Source organism: Melospiza melodia, chromosome 5 (assembly GCF_035770615.1).
Source record: "Melospiza melodia melodia isolate bMelMel2 chromosome 5, bMelMel2.pri, whole genome shotgun sequence".
NCBI classification, from domain to species: domain Eukaryota; kingdom Metazoa; phylum Chordata; class Aves; order Passeriformes; family Passerellidae; genus Melospiza; species Melospiza melodia.
In genome coordinates, this window is record NC_086198.1 from 31401596 (window position 1) to 31421781 (window position 20186).

The 20186-nt window shown below is 50.0% G+C and overlaps 2 protein-coding genes across 3 annotated transcripts; both read left to right on the forward strand.

Annotated features, from left to right (window-relative positions):
* Nucleotides 1–1981: 1981 nt before the first annotated feature.
* Nucleotides 1982–5387, forward strand: LOC134418462 (placenta-specific gene 8 protein-like). 2 transcript variants are annotated; one of them, XM_063156798.1, is made up of 5 exons: nt 2096–2217; nt 3844–3972; nt 4121–4245; nt 4865–4968; nt 5236–5387. In XM_063156798.1, coding segments are annotated over exons 2-5 (345 nt in total). In that variant the 5' UTR covers nt 2096–2217; nt 3844–3857; the 3' UTR covers nt 5237–5387. The 2 variants fall into 2 exon arrangements, with proteins under 2 accessions (XP_063012867.1, XP_063012868.1); XM_063156797.1 differs by lacking the exon at nt 5236–5387 and having other exon boundaries at nt 1982–2217; nt 4865–4972.
* Nucleotides 5388–8793: 3406 nt separating this feature from the next.
* On the forward strand, nt 8794–9693 carry LOC134419011 (placenta-specific gene 8 protein-like). The gene is given in 4 exon segments (XM_063158010.1): nt 8794–8854; nt 8857–8901; nt 9109–9233; nt 9586–9693. Coding segments are annotated over 4 exon segments (339 nt in total).
* Nucleotides 9694–20186: the final 10493 nt, after the last annotated feature.

Consider the following 20186-nt stretch of genomic DNA (forward strand, 5'->3'; position numbering starts at 1 on the left):
GCTTTTACCATTGCAGGAACTTCCCTTCTGCCTGAGCCATTTCAAACTGTGGGAAGAGAGCGAGGTTTGTGGGTAACATGTTCTTCCATTGAAGCTGTGGAGACGTCTAGAAAAAAGGTGAAGTTTCTGATTCAGAAGACCTTCTGCATGTCTGAAACAGAGCTGTCTCTGGAAAGGACTGGTGGGATCAGAGCTTTGGAGAGAGGCCCCCAGGCACCCTCCTGTGCCAGACAGCCCCCCTGACCTGCACACCAACAGGATTCATGGACCCTCTGTGAATGAACACGCCTCTTACCACTGAAGACACCTTAGCTTGTGTAAATAGTACAAGGCAGCGTGCTGGGGAAAGTGGCTTTGTTCATTTGTGGTCATGTTTGAAGCTGCAGGTTGGACTTCTTTTAAGTGGTACAGAGAACAAGCACAAACTTTTACGTGTGAGAGGGCCAAACTGGAACACATAAGTTTCTGCTTGTAGCTGCTCCATAAAATACAGAGGTAGACTGTGTAATCCATACTTTGTCCTTTGCAGAGAAAGCAAAAAGGTATTAAGGGAGATTTTTTTTCATCTGTGCTCCTGAATCTTCATCAGTATTGCATTTAGTAGTAGTACATGTTAAATTGGTGAATATTTTTAATTTCAGTGGAACTTTTCCATTTTCTTCTTAGAAATAAAAATGGAATGGCTTGGTTTGGAAGGGACTTTAAATATCATCTATTTTCAAACCCCATGCTGTGGGCAGGGATGCTTTCCACTAGAGCACGTTACTCAAAGCCCCATCCAACCTAGCCTTGAACACTTCCAGGGATGGGGCATCCACAGCTTTGCTGGGCAACCTATTCCAATGCCTCACCACCCTAACAATGAAGAATTTCTTCATAATACAGACTAAACCTACCCTTCTCCCGTTCAAAGCAACTCCCCCTTGCCCTGTCACTACATGCCCTTGTGAAAAGTCCCTCTCCAGCTCTCTTGTAGCTCCCTTTAGGTACTGGGAGGTGCTCTGAGGTCTCTCTGGAGCTTTTCCTTCTTACCACCTAAAAAACCTGACTGCATTTCAGCTTGCTGTTTCCCTCCTCCCCAGCAGACTCCTGACCATGAGCCTCATCCAGCCAGCTGCTGGGATGTCAGGCATCTCCTCTTCTAGGGAGAATCTGCTGATTCACAACTTTTTGCAAACCTCAGTTTTCATAGCCTATTGCAATGTTCTCACAAAGAACACCAACTGTGTATGAGCCAGCCAGGGAGTGGCCAGGCAGCCCCATTGTAAAAAGCAGGGACAGACACAGAAACTTTGGAGCTGCTGGAAGCCAAGGGAAGCATTTCAAGGCACAGCTCTCTGTTTTCTCAGCAGCACTACTGGTGCTTCCCATAAAGCCTTCCCATAAAGCACCCTAAGTCCCAGCCTGCTGACAAAGCTGCCATACTGAAGTTTAGCCCAAACTTCTCCTTTCCCCATTCTTCATGAGGATGAGAGAGAAGGGAATCTCAGCATCAGCACTTCCCATGGGATGCATTGAGCTTGACTTGCTCCCGAGAAACACCACCCAGACCCTCTCTGGGATCTCTGCATGCTGTGTGCATCCTGCTGGGAAACAAAAAGCGCTGTCCTAGTGCCACAGATTCTCCACAAAATTTGGAAGTGCATCCAAAACTGTCTTGCATGGGGCATGAGTGGTTACGTATTTGGGGCATGTTAGTGTAGAAACTGTAAGATTAGTGTCTTATGAAGTGAAATTTATGTGCGTATAGTAATTGCTCAGGTAATTTTACTGTAGTGGCTGGGCTACATGGCCTGTGACAAGCACTTAAGGAATCAGCCTAATTATTATGGAAAGCCTCCCCATGTAGGATGTGTTTTCTAAGAAATGAAAACCTATATGTCTGTTCTGATAAAAGTACATTATTCAGAACTGCTCTTCCCTGAGCAGCAACATCATGCGGGCAAAGTTAAGGGAATAAGACAATAAGCATGCAAACAATTTAAAAAAAAAAGAAATAACTAATCTTGGGAAAAGGAAAAATAAATTACTGTGTTCTGCATTTGTAAAGTCTGTGGTTGTAAGGACAGGGAACAGCAACTGATCTCCCCCTTCAAGTTACCTCCCACTTGTATGTTTTTTTACTACTGGCTGCCAATAACATCTGAGGGAGTTAGTTTAGTTTCATCTTTGCCAGAGCCTCTTTGTGCAGGGAGAGGAGGCAAGGCTGCTCACCAGGTTAGTTCTCTAAAAGCATGGAAATATTACTAACTTGTTAGCCTGGGAAGAGTGGGATAATAGTGTCAAAGTAGGGGTTTTTTTTCTTTTTTCCTGCTTAGCACAAAATATAAATCAAACTATGTGGCAAATCCTACTGGTGCGGGGCCGGGGGGGGAGGGGATGGGATTTAAAAAGCTGTGCGCAAAAGCTGGATTATGGAGAGTTTACCTTTGCTTACTGCTTTCTGATGCTAACACAATTGTATAAATGTGTTAAAGGAATCTGATTGGTACTCAGTACTCTCTGTTTAAACTGAGCTGCCCTGCCAGAAGTTCGGATATTGATGGGTTTTGATACCTGTTCTCTCCATGTGCTTGCTTGTCCCTTCAATGGCTTGTGCTGTTGGTGGCAAGAGCAGCTATGCTTCAAACTCTTCATTATTGTTTGCAGCTAGGAGAGGAGAAAATAGGTGAATAATACTTGTGTGGTGGCACTGCTATTGCCAGGCAGAGGGAAGCTGTGGGTTGGCAGAGGTGTTGCACTTCCCTCTGGGCACACACCTGATACTACCCCCAGCTGCACTCCTGCAGGGCTTACAGACTGGTGTGTGCTGCCAGCTGAAGCCATGAGTGGGATTTCTGGAGAAAGAAAGTGCTTATGGAGAAAGAAAGTGCTTCCCCTCCCTCAGCATCACTCCTTCATTTCAGTTTCTATTCTGGCTTCTGAGCTCAGAAGCAATGGGATGAGGAGGAGGAGGAGGAGGAAGAGGAGGAAGAGGAGGAAGATGAAGAGGCTGACCACCCAGTAGGGTGGGTCTGCCTTTGTCAAACTGCTGTTTCTAAGACATTAAATAAATCCACTCAATTTACAGAAAAGAAGGCACAACAAATGTGAGCAGGCAGTCTATCTTATCTCAGAGAACCTCACCCAAGCCCAAACTTTCTTAGACTTGTTACCTAGAAAAGCTTTGTGCTTTTTTACTTGGCTTGGGAATTAGAAGCAGAAAGAAATTGCTCTTGTTTCTATTCTTACTATTATCATTATAATCATCATCATTATTATTATTTTAGATCTGAGGTTTACTGATTTTCAAGGTTTACTTGCTTGCTTAACCACGTAAGGCAAGGAGAATGTTTCAGACTTTGGACATTGATTTTCTCTCTTTGTGGCTCCATACATAAGGAAACTGGAGATACGAGTTTTCTATACTACTCTTTTGTGTGTACCTGGCTTTGTTATGAGGAAATGAGCCCACAGCTGCTTCCCACATACCCTGTGCCCATGCTGCGTAAAATACACCAAGTTCAACAACTGGAATGCCCAAGTCACTCCCTTTAGCTTGGGTTCACTGCCCAGTTCAGCATGAGGGGAATGAGTCATGTCTAAGCACTAGCAAAGCCTTTATGGAGTGGAGTGGGGAACATGAGTGATGCTGTTTTGAAGGCTGGATAAAATGGCAGATAATGTGAAAACCTTGAACAGATAGAAATGCAGGCAAGATGTGGTTATGCTCTATGCCCTCCAGTGGCAGCAAGGGAGCTGGGCAGAAGGAGGCCTGCTGAAGGGTGGTAGCCACCAGTTTGGTTGGAGGTTCAGACCAAGCACGGGTTTTTCACTGACTCTCCTGTTTCCTGTCTCTTTCAGAAGAGGGCCTGGGAATGGCTGCCCCAACCGTAGTGACGATCCAGCCCCAATTCGGTGGGGCCATGTCCTCTGTCTCCAGGTGCACGTGGCAGACAGGCCTGATGGACTGCTGCTCCGACTGTGGTGTCTGTGAGTGCCTTGGACACGCTTTCCTTGCCCCTGCTGCCTCTGTGGTGGTGCCGCAGCGCAGCCCGGCAGCCTGGCTCTCCCAGCTGCTCTGGCGGCTCCAGGCCGGCAGGCAGAGCCTCAGCCGGGGCCGTGTTTCTTCCCCTGCCAGGCTGCTGCGGAATGTTCTGCTTCCCCTGCCTGGCATGCCAGGTGGCTGGGGACATGAACGAGTGCTGCCTGTGTGGGACCAGCGTGGCCATGAGGACCCTGTACCGCACCAGATACAACATCCCGGTCAGTGCTGAGCCTGCCCCTCACCCACTGCGGGCCTGAAGGACAGGGCGCCCCAAGGCCCCTCTCTCTGCGCTTGAGGGAGGGGCTCAGGACAGCAGGGATTGCCACTCCCCCTGCTTTTCCCATTCGTTTCCATCTCAGCGCTGCTTCTGTCTTGGAGCTTTGATTGAGATAACTGTGGGCTGAATAAAGAATAGGTGAAGCTGATAAATAGGTTACACGGATAAAGATCCATGATCAGGTCTGGGAGAAAGGTGGACCGTGCCTATGTGAGGGTGTTTCTTCCTGCAAGGGAGGTGGTTGCTGCCATCCCAAGGGCAAACCATAGGGTCCCAAGTTCACTTTCCCCACATTGTCTCTTCCTGTGAACGTTTTTTCTTCCCAGTCTGAACGTCAGAAGTCAAAAGAAAAGCTGTTATCTGCAGCCTGCACAAAGGGCTCCTTCCTTCCTTTCTGTGGTTCCTGGGGTTTGCCAGCCCAAGGCTTCAGTGTTTTCTACTCAGGATGCTGCAGCCTGCTGAGAAGAAAAGAGTACTTGACCTAGAATGCGATTAACATTTTCTTGGCTGGAACGTGGTCTCTGGGAAGCCTCTGTCCCTAACCTGTGTCTCCCTAACAGGGGTCCATTTGCTCTGACTACTGTGTCACCCTGTGGTGCACTGTTTGCTCTGTTTGCCAAATGAAGAGAGACATCAACCGCAGGAGGGAGCTTGGCATATTCTGGTAAGCCAGGGATGGTGGTGCTCGTCCATAAAGCTGCTGTCACACACACGCAGGTCGCTTCCCAGAGCCTCTCCTGCCAACATCTTGACACCAGACCAAGTTTGCTGCAGTGGGGAAATGGCCACGGACAGTTGGCCAGAGTGACATGTCCTGAAGCAAAATGTCACTGGGGACCTTATGCAGGGTGGAGGGAGGAGGACTGGGGTGATACATAGAGTGTGGTGAGGCACATCTTAGTCCTGACACTCCTCTCCCATCCTGTTGCAGAGGCTGCCATCCTCGCTGCATCCTTGGAGCTGCTGCAAGCAGGAGTCACCACCGCTCTGACTGTTGGGAAATGCACCATGTGGAGCTTGCCTTGACTGCATTTGATTTTCCCTACTTAACTGCAGAAATAAAGTTTTGAATTTGTCTTCCTACCTCTGTGTGTGTCACTCTTGCACCACCTGAGAGCACCAATCCTTCTCCTGCTCCATCCATCTCAGCAGCCCTTGGTGTAGCTGAGATTTCCCTGTGCCTGCTGCAGAGAGAGATTTTCACTAGTATTTTGTTATTGAATCAGCTATTAGAAAGGATATTTAATACATTGAAGGAGTCAGTGTTGCTCATCCAAGTTTTAAAATTTGGGAAAATGACTACTGCTGCAGGGCAGAGCTGGGTCTTCCTGCAGCCAAGTGACCTCTGCTGTTGGTGAGTGACGCTTTCTGAATAGAAAGGCAGGGGGTACCTGGCACCAACTCACCTTGATGTTGAAGAGATATGGACCCTGAGCATGAATTCCTCCACACCTGCAATAAAAAACCTGTCTGGGTTGTGGGTTATCTGCATCCTCTCTAGGTACAAATGGTGCCATCTTCCTGCATGGCATTACACTGCCCATCTGTCTGCACTGGGCTGTGAGCCCTGCATTCCCACCCTGAAGGTGGAGGTTGCATCCACCCTCTCTCCATCAATCTCAAGAGAAATGCTAAAGGACTTTTGATCCCTGAAAATATCTCCCAGCTTCATTCTTTAAGGAGAATATGATTTTTTTTTTGTCCCCACTCTACCTTCCCCTTTACCACAAAACATTTTATGGGTAAGTAGCGTCTCTGTCCATGCTGAGGGGTGGATTAGTGTGATGGCACTCCCAACTGCTTAAACCCAGATGGCTCAGATGGATGATCCCTGGCAATGCAGAAAAATGCATTTTTAGCCTGAGGAAGGCCGCCCCTGTGTCACCCAGTGCAGTTACAGAGGGTTCTTGCAGATGCTCGCGTTTGACAAAGGAATGGTGCTGCCCCTCCAACAGCACATGGCTTAGGGCAGCACAGGAGCCTGGCAACAAACTGCCCTTCTTGGAAAACCTCTCCCACCAGGGCTCTGGGCCTGAAGACCAACTGGGTGGGGAGAGGTGAGGGCTGGCAGTAGGAATGCAGCAGGGAAGCTGCCATTGTGCAGAGCTGCACCTAAGCTACCTTTTGCTCTGTTAGTCAGAGGGAGCAGAGGTCACTTGCCAGAGCACATATAAAGCATGAGAACCAGGAAAAGGACACGTCTCTGCTGGGACAAGGACAGCTTGGAAAGTACGTGTGGCATGGCTTTGCTTTGGTCTGGTACGGAAACTGCTTGTGGCTGAAGGGGTGATGCTGGGCAAGGGGAAAGGGTGGAAGCAAAGGTGAGGTTTTCTACCTGGAAAGCTGCTTCAGCACCCACTACAGTGTGGTGGGTGCTGCTGAAGGCATCTTGACAGATGTGGGGAACAGAGGTGGAGGACAGCAGTTTTTGCACTGTGTTGCTCACATAGCGCACTGTATTTGTGCATGCACAGTGCCCATAGATACAGCTTTATGACCTTGGCTGTTGGTGAAATGAAGCTGCATGCACCTCAGTATGCTTTTGCCCCCATCAGTCATTCCAGCACGGCTGGTGATGCCATGGGGGTGTGAATTGTGAAATTGTGATACATTTTTTTGTGCTGGGCCTGGTCCATCTCTCAGTAGCTGAGTGTATGGCAGAGGTTTCTCCTTGCTGCTGCCTGCTCTGCACTGCAGCCACCACCTGTGCAGGGATGTGGTGTGCTCGTACCTGGGGAGGGGAAGAAGAAGCCTGACTGGAGGAATCCTGTCCCTAAAATTTCTCTTGCTCCTGGTGCTGCTCCTGTGCACAATTCTCCCTGTGGTCGGGCCTGCTGCTGAACATCCCTGTCCCTGCATGGGAGCCCCATGCTGGGCTCACCCCTGCACAGCCTGTCCAGGGTCTGTCTCCTCCCCTGCCCCTCCTGGTTCTTCTTAAATCATTGTGTGCAAGGCTTCCTGAAGGGGCTGCTGATTTGGTGTGCTGGGAGGTGTTGCATTGGCTGCAGCGGGGATGGGAATCACCTGAGATCTCATGGATGAACAAACAGGGACAGCTGGCCAAGGCAGGGCCAGGAGGTGACCGGAAAGGGACGATGGATGCAGTGTCCCCTGCTGCACTCACAGGTGTCTCAGGTGGGGACAGCCTAGCCATGCTTCCACTGCCTGCAGAAAGCTGCAAAAACTCAGGAGCAAACCATGTGGAGATTTTTACCAGCTTTCTTCCCTCTTACACCATAATTCAGCAACCCATTTCCTCTTCCTGGGACTGCCAGGAACAGGGGCTCATCCTACAGCAACAGGCTGTTTCCGACAGCTGGGATGTGTCTGTTTTGTTGGGGTGTCACAGGAGCTTCCAGCAGAGCCAGCAACCCTTTGCCACCTGTTGCCATTAGTCAGTGCAAATGCAGTGCCACAGCCGGTGCCACTCTGATTTGAGTAATGAGCTCAATGGCACAGTCTGAGAGCTGGGCATAGTAATTGTTCCACCCCATTTCTTGTGTCATTTAATACTTAACTTTGTGTTACTGTGCAATTCTAGTGTGAAAACAATCCTCTTAGAGTCTTAACAAAGTGGTGCTGAGCTTGGGCAAAGGGTAGGGGGTGTGTCTGCATGGGAGTTCTGTGGGAGAATCCTCAAATTTTTTTTTGTTTTGTTTTTTGTTTTTGTTTTTTGCTCCAAAACCAAAACTGAGAGTGGCAGAAGCTGGTCCTGTGCCTTGCAGGGGTGGCAGGGAGGGAAAGGGCCCCTGATGGAGGTGCAGGTGGAGTTGTTACTTTGGTCAAGTGATTTTGGGGACGGTACTGTGAAGTAGGAGATTTTCTGCTCTCAGAGAACACAGCCCGTTGCTGAGGAAGGATGGGATGGAGAAGAACTCCACAGGCCATGGTGACCCCACAAGACTGAGGAGGAGGAGGATGACGTGTTGGCACAGACAGTTCAGTGGAGGAGGGATAGGAACTGGTGGCAGGGCTCCTGAGAGCTTGGGGAGACCAGAACTGAGCAATAGTAACTTTGGGAGACTGTGATCATAAACAAAACAAAACAAACCCCCCAAAACCTGCCCAAAATGCAGACAATTTTACACAGATATTTTTATGTGATTTTATGCAGACAATGATGAAAGATGACCTGGAGATGAAAAGACTAGTTTGAGGTGTTGAAGCGCTGCAGTTCTGAAGCAGAGGGACCTTTGTCTTTACAGATGTTTTACTTAGGATATGTGCTGTGTATAGGATGATGTGCTGCTGCCTTTGGTGGAAAACTGGTTTTAGAGAGGGCTTTCCTTCAGAGGGTAGTGGCAGCTTCTGGCAGAGCTGTGCCCCCCCCTTTGTGGTGAGAGGGGCAGTGGGGACTCCCCAAGGAGCTCTCTCTGAATGCAGCAGCCTGAGCAAGACGCCCACTTCAGAAACACCTGCAGCATCTTCCTCTGATGGCTTTTCTTTCCAGACCACCAACTGCCTGGAGAGACCTGAGCCCGTGCTGGCAATGGCCTCTCAAACTGTGATTACAGTCCAACCCCAGTTTTCAGCTGCCCAACAGCCTGTTGGGAGTGGCAAACAGGGCTGCTGGACTGCTGCTCCGATTGCGGTGTATGTGAGTACATACAGAGCCCTCATCCCTGCTGATACTTGTGATGTGTTTCCTGCTCCTCCTGCAGCATTACCCTGCCACAAACCCCACTCCCATGGGTCCTGCAGGCAGAGCAGCTCTTGCCTGATGTCAGGAGCCACAGGTCTCAGCTGGCTTTTCCCCCTCTGTATTTGCACCCATCGGCCAAGTCCACGTCTCACTGTCCCACAGGTCTCTGTGGGATGTTCTGCTTCTTCTGCCTGAACTGCCAGGTGGCTGGGGACATGGATGAGTGCTGCCTGTGTGGCTCTAGTGTGGCCATGAGGACCCTGTACCGCACCAGATACAACATCCCAGTGAGTGCCCAGCTCGGGGGCCCGTCCCCACAGCGACAGCGGCCACGGGATGGGTGCTGAGCTGGGGGCTCAAGGAAGGAGAAAGGGGTGCCCAAGGGGAAGGGCAGAGACGAGGAGTTGCATGAGCATCCCAGCTGGCCAGCAGTCAGGGACATATCTGCCTCAGCACTGTGAGCTGGAGGTAATCCCAGCACATGCTGCTTCATCCCAGTTCTTGCTGGATATGAGCAGCAGGATGCTGCAGGGCCCAAGTGAGCTCCCATGGGGTACTGACAATGTAAAATAGGAAGGCTGAAAGGTTTAACGCTTGGTGTGGGAAGGGGTTTTCCATGCACTGTCCCTTGCTCCACAGGGCTCTATCCTGCGAGACTTTTGCTCCATCTGGTGTTGCACCCCGTGTGCACTCTGCCAGCTGAAGAGAGACATCAACCGCAGGAGGGCAATGGGCATATTCTGGTAACTGGGGGTGCTGGCGCTGCTCTGTCACTGCTGCACAGCACCAGTGCCTTCCCGGGGTCTCCCTTTCCTCTGGCACCTGACTCCAGACACAGGGCTGCAGCAGTGCCAGAGCAGTAATGGCTGAGTAAAGGGTGGTCCTGCTCTCCTATCCCGTTGCAGATGCTGCTGTCTTCAGTGCACCCTGTGGAATCGCTGCAGGCAGGAGCTGCTGCTGCCCTGGATGTTTGGATGTGCACCATGAGGAGTTTGCCTTCACTGTGCTCGATCCCCTTTTCTCTTGGTAAAGCCAGCAATAAAAGCACTGTCTGTCTTCCTGCCTGTGTGTTGTTATTTATGTCCCTGTGTCTTTCTGCAGCATCACAATTAGTGCTGTACTTTTCTAGGCTGTGTGACCAGAGGCATGATGAGGTTGTCAGGTAAATGAGGCTTTCTCTTGCCCACCCACACTGGAATGAGGCCAGACCACAAAATTCAATGAGGGAAGATAAAACAAGTGCCAAATCTGCTATGGGAGCAACTTCTCTGTGGACACCACCAATGTGCAGAGCTGGTGACAGCATTGCCCTCTGCTCAGAGAGGCCTCAGAGCACTGAACCCATCCCTATGGATGCCTGGACCGTCCCCAGCACCAAGACACAAGTGGGGAGTGGTGGTGGTACTGTGGGATTCCCAGTCACTCTGCTTTCCCCACACAAACATTGTGAAGCGACCATCCCACGGGAATGGCTTCTCTGTGGGTCAGACCCCTGCAGCTCGTGGGTGTTGGGTGGAAGACCTGGGGCTTGGGGGCGCGAAGGTTTATCCATTGCCTACCATGGTGACAAACAGAGAAGAAGCAAGTCTGGGACTGGGGTTGTTCTGGCTCAGATTGGTTTAAAGTTTATTGGTTTGAACAGAGAAAGGTGGGGCTTTGCCCAGAGAGGGCTGCAGGGGGCCCGGAGGCTCAGTCAAATCTGTGCGTCAGTGCTGGCACCTGCAGGACAGGACGGGAATTTATTCAAAAATACCTTTTCCACTGGCCTGTTCTCACCGTCACAGCTCCCGCTGCATTTGCCGCGGGTGCGAAGGGGCGAGGCTGTGCCGCTGCTGGCGCCGTGTCCGTGTGTGCTCGCACACGTAAACGTGCACAGAGGAGCAGGGGAAAGCGGCTGTGCCGTGGTGCCAGCCGGAGCCGGGAGCTGGCAGTGTGCCTGCTGTGGGAACTGATGTCACAGGCCTGCTGGGCCCCCTCTGCTCCCTCCTGGCTGCTGGTCCCAAATCCCTGTGCACCCTGCCAGCCAGCAGAGCAGGGCTGAGGGCCGGCTCTGAGCCCCAGTGCACAGCACATGCAGCTGCCTGGTTTGAGGGGCCGGTTCAGTGACGGCCCTGCTGCTCCTGCAGGAGCCCACGAGAGTGCTGAGAGCACCCAAGATCCAGGACTTCTAAGCCACTCAGCCAGGAGTACTGGCTGAGCTCTCCTCTTTCCAGTGTGTCCCCAGAACGGGGCTCCCTGACTGACAAATGCTCCCTGTCCCCATCTCTCCTCCCACGGTGATGGCTGTTTGGGGCTTCCCCGACAGTCATTCCTGCTTGGCATCCTTCTACGCCCGTCCTTGATCATGGAGTCTCCTCCCCGGGTCTCTCTCCTCCATTGCATGCAGAGGTTGGTCCATCGGGACCAGGGACAAAGCCATGAACCTCCACAATTCCCATGTCCTACACCCTGAGCCAGAAGCATCCAGGAGGCTGCTGAGCAGACGCGAGGACGCAGAGGTTTTGTTTCTGTGAATTTCTTTATTAGAAGTAACTACAAATGACCACAACTAAAGCGAGTCTGTACTTAAGATCACTCACCTGTATTCATTATTTAGGGTGCCACCAGCACGACCCTCGCCGAGGTGCTGCCAGCAGCGGCCAGGAAGGAAAAGCCTCCTGTCGCAGGTGCTCCGCATCACGGAGTCCTAAAGCCCGAAGCTGCAACTGCCCGGATCCCGATCCCGATCCCGAACCCCATCCCGATCCCGGAGCGGGCGGTCCCTGGCTGTCCCACTTGCTGCCGGTGTTCCACCCTCGTGGTGCACACAAGGAGGCGCAGCAAGCTCCGTTTTTCCTCCGGGATCCCGCTTCTCCCTTGAGATCCCTGCGGACTGTGCCAGGACTCCGCGCTGCCTCATCTGGGCCGCCCCAGGAGCACCGGGACTCTCGGGCTGAGCGCCACTGGGATGGCACCATGGCCCAGGGATATCGAGGGACATGGACCTGCCCACGGCACCCCCAGGGGAGGCACCTCCGTGGCAGCAATTCCCGATCGGAGTCAGCCCTGGATGGGCAGCAGTCCCAGCGCCCCGCGGCTGCTTCTGCCCGAAATAGGGATGTTTTCCGGGTCCTGAGGCGTTTCTGTCAGTAATGCTGAACCTTCCTTTCCTGCTCGAGGAGTCTTGCATTGTGCTTTCCCACCTCCCTTCAGGCCGCTGCCAGCCTGCTGGGGCCAGGATGGTTGTGGTTTTCTTGTGATGCCTCCCTCGAGACCGGTGCAAAAAATGCATGTATTTTATGATTGGCTTTTCGCAAATATTAAATTCAATATTATATGTGTTGTGTTACAAAGTAATGCTGTATTAATTCTCTTAAGTAGTGTGTTAAATATAGTTTTAGGTTACAAAAATTGTTAAAATGGAAACGATGCTATGTAGGATACTTTTTTTAAAGAAAGGACTTGCAGTGAGATAGCAGCCACAGGACACCTAAATCTTTCAGAGAAGAAGAATTTATTGCCCTCTTATCAGAAGAAACTAACTTCTTCCTGCCTTGAAGGCGCTGTTAAGATTAGAAGGAAGAAGGTGATGATGACCACACAGAATCCTGTATTGGAATGGAATTTATGCATCATGTATGAGGTGTATGAATATGCAATAGGCTGTTGCTTTTAAGGGTTAATCCTTTGTTCAGGGGTGTCCTTTTTTCATGCCCAGAAAAAGGTACCCGGATGTCCGTAACTCTTTGTATTTGTTGTCTCATGTTGTCCTAATTCAAATTGTCCACATTATTATTACTCTAATTGTATTACTATTTTTATAACCATTTTATTACTGTTAAACTTTTAAAATTTTGAAAACATGTGATTGGCGTTTTTCACACCGGGATGCTCGTGATGATCATTTTCCTTGCTGGTGCTAAGACAGGTCCTTCTTGACACAGCTTTGCCCTTGTGTCCTCATGGGGCTTTGTTTGCCCAGGCCGTGCTGTGGAAATGCAGCAAGGAGCCAGGAGCAGCCAGCCCCAAGCCTGGGGAGAGCCAAAAGTGCCTACCTCATCCAAGGAGTGTCAAGGGGCTCAGGAGCTGCAGACAATGCCTGGTGAGTGCCCAAAGTCATGGCCAAACAGCCCCACACCCAGCCATGCTGTCAAGGGGGTCTCTCACTGCTGGCTAGGGTGGGAGAAGCCCAGCATAACGAGGAAAACCTCATTGTGGGTGATGGATAAGCGCCTGAGATCCCCTCTGAGGGCTGGCTGGGTTGGTTCTGTTCCTGCTGCCTTTCTTGGCACTGTATGAGTGTGGGTGGGGGGCAAACAATGCCAGAGGGGGGTCAACACCATGTGGGGATCTGTCACAGCCCCCCAGACCAAAGCCTGTCCTAGGAAGTTTGTGCCTAATGTTTGGGAGCCTTGGGATCTTGGAAGGGAGCTCAGGAAAGGTGAACCAAGAGTTGTTTTGGTCTGGCCCAGCTGCACCCCATTGCCAGGAGCTCTGTGTAGTGCTGGGGACAGCCCAGCGTTTGTGGGTACAGCTCCTGTGCACACAGTCAGGGCAAAGTGCACCCTGCTTCACTGAGGGGTTTGTGCAAATGCCCTTACTGGAGTGCCCTTCTGGGAGGGATGTGACTGTTCTGGATAGGGAGGGGGACAGGCATCTCCTGAGGGTCTCTGGGGTGTGCCACCAGGAGCTCTGACTGACTGATGCCTCTCCTTCTTTAGCTACAGAAGGGACTCCGCTGCCTTGTGCTGCCCCCTCACCTGCAGCCCCTCGGAGCAGGGCTGCCCAGAGGAGCCTGGCTCACCCTCATCTCACTTCTGCTGCCAGGAATGGGACTGAGAGAGACCCTTCACCAGTGAAGAGCATGTGACATGTATTTAATCTACAAGAGAAGGGGCCAGGCTCCTTGCTGGGTAGAGCTGTAGGGGGATACAGTGTGGGTAAACAAAGGTGGTATAGAATGTAATCTTATCCCCCAATGAGTTGCAGCTGGACCGATCACTAAAGATCAGGAGCAGGCCTGATGTTAACAGGCCTGTAGCCAATAAGAACAGTGTTATAAAAGAATGGATTGGTGGGATCTGGAGTCAGATGGCTGCTGCAAGGACCAGGAACAGTCAGTGCTTAGAGGAACTGCCTGTGAGAAACATCGAGGGGGTATGAAACTCTGGTGATATGGAATGCTTGCACTATAATGATAAAAGAACTCTTGATAGATAAGATAACATAGAGCTCCTTGCAGAGGACAGCCCATGTGGCGCCTGGGTGACAAACACCCTGGCTCCAGTTGATAGACACCCCAGCTAGTTTGGATTAGGGATGCTCCTGTTTCTCACAGCTCTGACTGATAAATGCTCCAGCTGCCTAAAGCTCAAGGTATTTGATGCTCTAAGTGATTTCAACTCCTGCATCCTCCAGATAACAGTTCTGGCTGCTCTGCTGTTGAGGCACAAGATGCTCTTGCCAGCAGAGCTTCTCCCCAAGTGTTAGGGACGCCTGGGTTTCTCTTGAGTTTCAGGTCATTCCAGATCCTGGATGTGGTATGCTAATTACAGGCAATGGGTGTTCCACCTCGGGTTATTTGAAACCCTGAGCTATTTTGGCTCCAGCACACACCAGAGGAGAGGTGCTCCCACTGCTTCCAGAGGCAGAAATTAAGTTGGGGGATGTTTGCAAACAGTCTGAAGGGCTCCCAGAAGTGGGAGACAGGCTGTCTCACAAAGCACACTGATAAGGTTGGAAAGGCCTCCAAGACTGAGTCCTGCTATCAACCTAACACTGCCATGTTCACCACTAAACCACAGCCCCAAGTGCCACATCTACACATTTTGTTAACACTTCCAGGGCTGGTGATTCCACCACTTGGGCAGCTTGTTCCAATGCCTGACCATTCTTTCCATGAAGATATTTCTCCTAATATCCAATCTAAAGCTCCCCTAGCACAACTTGAGGACATTTCCTTTCATTTCCTTTCATCCTGTCACTTGTTTACCTGGGAGAAGAGATTGATTCCCCACCTCTCTACAAACTCCTTCCAGGCAGTTGTAGAGAGCAATAAGGTCTCTCCTGAGCCTCCTTTTTTCTAGGCTAAACATCCCCAGCTCTGCACTGATCCCACAGGGACACGAGATGATGTAGTGGGGTATGACCCTGAGCATCAGATCAGACACTCTCCTCTCTTCAAGGCTAATGCAGTGTGAGTATTGATGTAGTGGATGGTGGTAAAAGCACAACTAATGCAAGCCTCTCCTGATACAGCCTTCCTACATTTCCATGGTGGTTCTCTATGTTTTCAAGAAGCTCTTTTGCTGTTCCTTCATTTTTGGTGCAGAGCAGTGGTGGTGCTGCCTGCATCAACTACAGGGAAATAAACCAGACCACCGAGTTTCACATCCCACACTGTTACTAATGGACAAAATCGATACTATTTCTTTTCTTCCCCAAGGCCTGGCCCCTAAGCAGGTTTGTGTTTCAGGATTCTGCGCGGTGTGAGCTGGGACATCAATGTCAGTCACCAGAGGGCACCAGGGAAGAAGGATGCTGAGAGTTCCTCTTGTTTCTCTGCTTTGCAATTCAGCACATGAAGGAGGGACAGTTCTTCAGCACTGCCCTGCTGCTTCTGCTGCTGCTGTTTGTCCACAGGCAATTTCACCATGACAAAGCATCTGTTCCAGCCAAAGATCACAACAATTTAGCAGTGAGAAAGAAATATCTCAGTCACTGCTATGTATTAGAACAGATATGAATGGGTGTAAAAACTCTGAGGGTATCTATAAAGTTGTCCTTGTCCTTTGTTTGTGTTCAGGACATTTCACAGAGGGTGCAGTGCTTGATATTGGGGTGCTTTAACTCCCTCCCTGGGACTTGCTGTCTCAAAGAAATCAGAGAGCTGGGGAGGAAAACATGACTGCAGACATGGAAACATGCTAGAAGAATCTGGTGTTAGCAGCTTAAGAGACTGTTGTGTTCACTGAGAGGAAACAGAGGTCTTAGATATCTCCCAGGTGTGTTAATTCTCAACTTAGCCAGGTTTTGGCCTGCAAAGCAAGGCAGAGTCAAAACACCTGTAAGACAATGCAAGGTTGTGAAGGATTATAGCTCTAAGCCTAAATTCAGGAGGTTGGAGCACATCAGGGAAATGCAGCTCACTCTGAGCAACAGGGAACCTGCTAGGAAATCTCCCACTCAAGTGAAATATGTGATGTTAACATCACAGTGATTTAACTGGTACTTTTCTGGGGCACAGTTTAAGCCATTTGTTATGGGAATGTTAAACAACCTGCATATGACATGCATGAAACATCTAAGGCAAAAAAGCATAGTTTATTTTTGACTCTAATATTTACAGATTTTTGAAAGTGACCATGGATTGGAGGATGTAGTTGCCACTTCTCCAGCTACACTGGTCAAACCAAGAGTTTATCAAATTTCTCCTCCTCCAGAAAGGAATGCAAAACAATCATTATTTACATGAAATGTGCGTGAGAAATTTCATTACAAAAATGTAAACATCAGAAGGCCTAGAAGAACTTAGAAGAACAGGGTGACATCTGAGAGGTTTGACACCAAGCTGGAAATACCGCGCAGTATTATGCCAGCCTGATCTGCAGCTCAGGAGAATTCCTGGTAAGCATCATGTTGAGCAACATTTGACTCAATGTCTACATCCATTCCTTGAGGTTCGTCACCTTTAATCTTTCAACAGCAATTGCTCATACAAGGTGTGTTTCCTTCTCCTTGTAATAAAATTTTACGATGTTTTTAAACATCGCAGTGGTGAGGTGAAAGCTCCATTCATTCCAAACAAAGAAGGGGCACAGCTCAGGACACACCTTGGCTGGTGTTGCTGCGGTGCAGATTTACCCTTTTATTTTGGCTAATGGACAGCTGGTGATGACCTTCAGCCAGATTTAATATTTAAACAGAACATGCAAGCTGCTTGGAGGGACTGTCTGATAAGGTGATACCTCACTTACGTTGTGTTTAACATCTCAGGGTTTATGTGTTGTGGACTGATTAAAGCTCTCATGCATGTTATGGATGTGCCTCACATGTGACCAAGCACAAAACACAAGTGTGAAAGGTTGAACTCCGTATTGAATCAGTTGCTAACCTTGAGTAATCCTGTGATATACCACAGGTTTGCCCAAAGATAGATGAGGGAAAATTTATGATAACTTTTTGTGCATTGTCTGACAAATAAGCACGTGGGGCAGGCATGACCTTGGAAACAGTAAGGTAGAAAAAAAATTATTAGGGTAGGATTCATTACTGAGTTTTGCACTCCTGAGGGCACAGGTTTCAAGCCCTGCGGCAATATGTGAACCTTGATCCCTGTGGGAGCCCTGAAGCAGCAAAGCTGATGAGGTGCCAAAGTGTGCTCTGTCTCTCCCTAATGAAATATGTAATCTTATCTCTGAGGAATCATGTTCCTACAATGCATTCCTTTTATTGCTTATTTGAATGTGAATGGCTCTGGGCTATCTTTATACAGGACCACTAAAAATCCTAGCAGCTACCAGAGTTGATAACACAGTCCCTTCAGACTGTCTATACATGTGTCCTATACATGTGTCTAAGAGAAAAAACTTCCCTGTGAAGTTAAATTGCTCCTGGCCAGCTGCTGAAACTGCAGGAAGGCAGAACTCCTTTCACTCGATGTCTCAGACTCTAATGCATGCATCAGTTGGGGCTTTCCTTCTCTGGAGTCTGCTCCACTCCTGAAGACAGGAGCAACTGTGAATTGACGCATTCAGAAACAATCTCAAGGATACCTGTGCCCACAATTAAAAAAAGAAACCAAGTCATATTGGCTCTTAAAAGCAGAGCAAATACCTGTGCAAACAAAATAACCGCAGTTTTTCATCTCCTTTTGTTGTTGTGTTGGTTGGTTGGTTTAAGCTGGAGCACCAGTCATCCTGAGAGCAGCACTCACCTCTCTCTGCATCCTGTGCAAGTGCTCTGGTTTTTCCTAGCTCATGGAAGAATATCCTGAGTTGGAAGGGACCCAAGAAGGATCATAAAGTCCAACTCTTGGCCCATCATAGGACAGTCACAAGAACCACACCATGTACCTAAGGGTATTGCCCAAAATCTTGAACCCTGTCAGGCTTGGAGCTGTGACCACTTCCCTAGGGAGCCTTTCCAGCACCCAACCCCTTTCTGAATGAAGAAACTTTTTTCTAATATCCAACCTAAACCTCTCCTGACACAACTTCAGGCCATTCCCCAGGGTCCTGTCATTGTCACCACAGAGAAGAGGTCAGTGTCTGTCCCTCCTCTTCCTCTCACAACGGAGCTGTAACTGCAATGGGGTCTCTCCTCAGCTTCCTCTTCTCCGGGCTGAACAGACCAAGTGACCTCAGCCACTCCTGGTATGGCTGCCCCTCAAAGCCCTTCACCATCTTTGTTGCCCCTCTTTGGATGCTCTCTATAGTTCATACTTTCCTATATATTGGCACCCCAAACTGCCCCCAGCACTCAAGGTGAAGCCACCCCAGAGCAGAGCAGAGCAGGACAATCCCCTCCCTTGCCCAGCTGGTGATGCTGTCCCTGATGCCCCCCAGGACAGGGCTGGCCCTCCTGTCTGCCAGGGCACTGACTCACATTCAACTTTCCATCAACCAGCACCCCCAGGGCCCTTTGCACAGTGCTGCTCTCCAGCCTCTCATTCCCCAGCCTGTCCATACACCCAGGGTTGCCCTGTCCCAACAATAGGGCAAAATACAGCACTTGTGTTTAAAGTTCATGTGGTTGGTGATTTCCCAGTCCTCCAACTTGTCAAGGTCTCTCTGCAGGGCTTTCTAGGGAGTCAATAGCTCATCCCAGTGTAGCAACTTATTTCACCTTTGAGTCCTTCATCCAAGCTGCCTGGGGAAAGGCAGGATCTGATACTACAAATTGTCTGCTGAGGTTTCCAGCCCAGGCTGCAGATACACTCTCCCTGAACAAGATAGCAGTATTTCTGCACCTCCTTGGAGACACGTGCACCTTCCCAAATGCCACTGGGACTATGCAATGATTTCACTAGCTGGTGGCATGCTTCTAGGTCTTATATAAATACAGTAGAGAGTTAATTATTATAAAGTCATTGATAAAAGAAAGACCAAAGTCTCAGATGCATGGTTCATGAACAATTATATACTTACCCATCCCAGGTTACAGCTACATAAAAAGATCTTGCCCTGTGGTGTTTGGTCCAGGAGAGCTCTTATGGGCGCCCATGATATTTAATAATTAGTGATGAGTCTTGCTAGGAAAAAGAGATTATTTTAAAAATCATGATTTTAAATGGAAACCATCCATAACGTGTACTCTTCTGTGTCATCTCCCAAGGAGAAAGATTGTGACTCCATGGGGTCATGCATTTGTCAAAGCTCTGGCAGAGCCCTCATGTGGTACAGTGCCAACAGAACTGAAGGAGTTCCTTCAGTATCCCCCAGAGTTTGTCCAAAATCATCTTTGGGGTTATTGGAAGCTACATCTGTCCTGGAAAGCAAAACTGCATCAGGGAGCACGTAGGAGAAGAGGTATACCTGTCAGTGATCCTGATCCCCATTAGCACAGCTCCTGGAAATCTGTGGCTGATGCTGCCCAGTAACCTCAGCTGGGGACAAGTGCTCCTACTTTGTATAACAAGGGCTGCCTTACCTTTGGTTCTTTCCACAGCATCAATGTCATACCCACACACTGTCCTGTGAAAACCCCACTCTGATGGGCTCAGAAAAGCCTTTGCATTTTTGCAGGTATTCAGAACTGAAGGAAAACGTATCTGTCTCCAGGATACTGGGCAAGAAGATATCACAGCCAGCTGAGCGTTGTCTGACATGCCGTGCTGGCATTCATCCCACCCTGCCGGCTTTGCCAGCCCTGTTCTTGGCTGCAAGCCTTGGGCAGGTGGGGATGCTCTCCTTCACTGACAGTGTCCCCCCTGTGGGCGCGGGTGGGTTGTGGCAGCTGCCGAGTTGCTTAGCTGAAAGGAGAAAAGGTGGAAGCGGGGCTCGCCCCGGCCCTGCCCTCCCCACGAAGGGAGAGGGTGGAGACTCGCGGGGTGATGGAGCACAGGGTACCCAGCTGCCGGCCCGTCCTGCAGCAGATGTGAGATGTGCGTGGCACTGTCCAGCCCTGCACGCTGAGCGAGCCTCGGAGCTGCGCCTCGGAGCTGCGCCGCGGAGCTGCGCCGCGGAGCTGCGCCGCGGAGCTGCGCCGCGGAGCTGCGCCTCGGAGCTGCGCCGCGGAGCTGTGCCTCGGAGCTGTGCCGC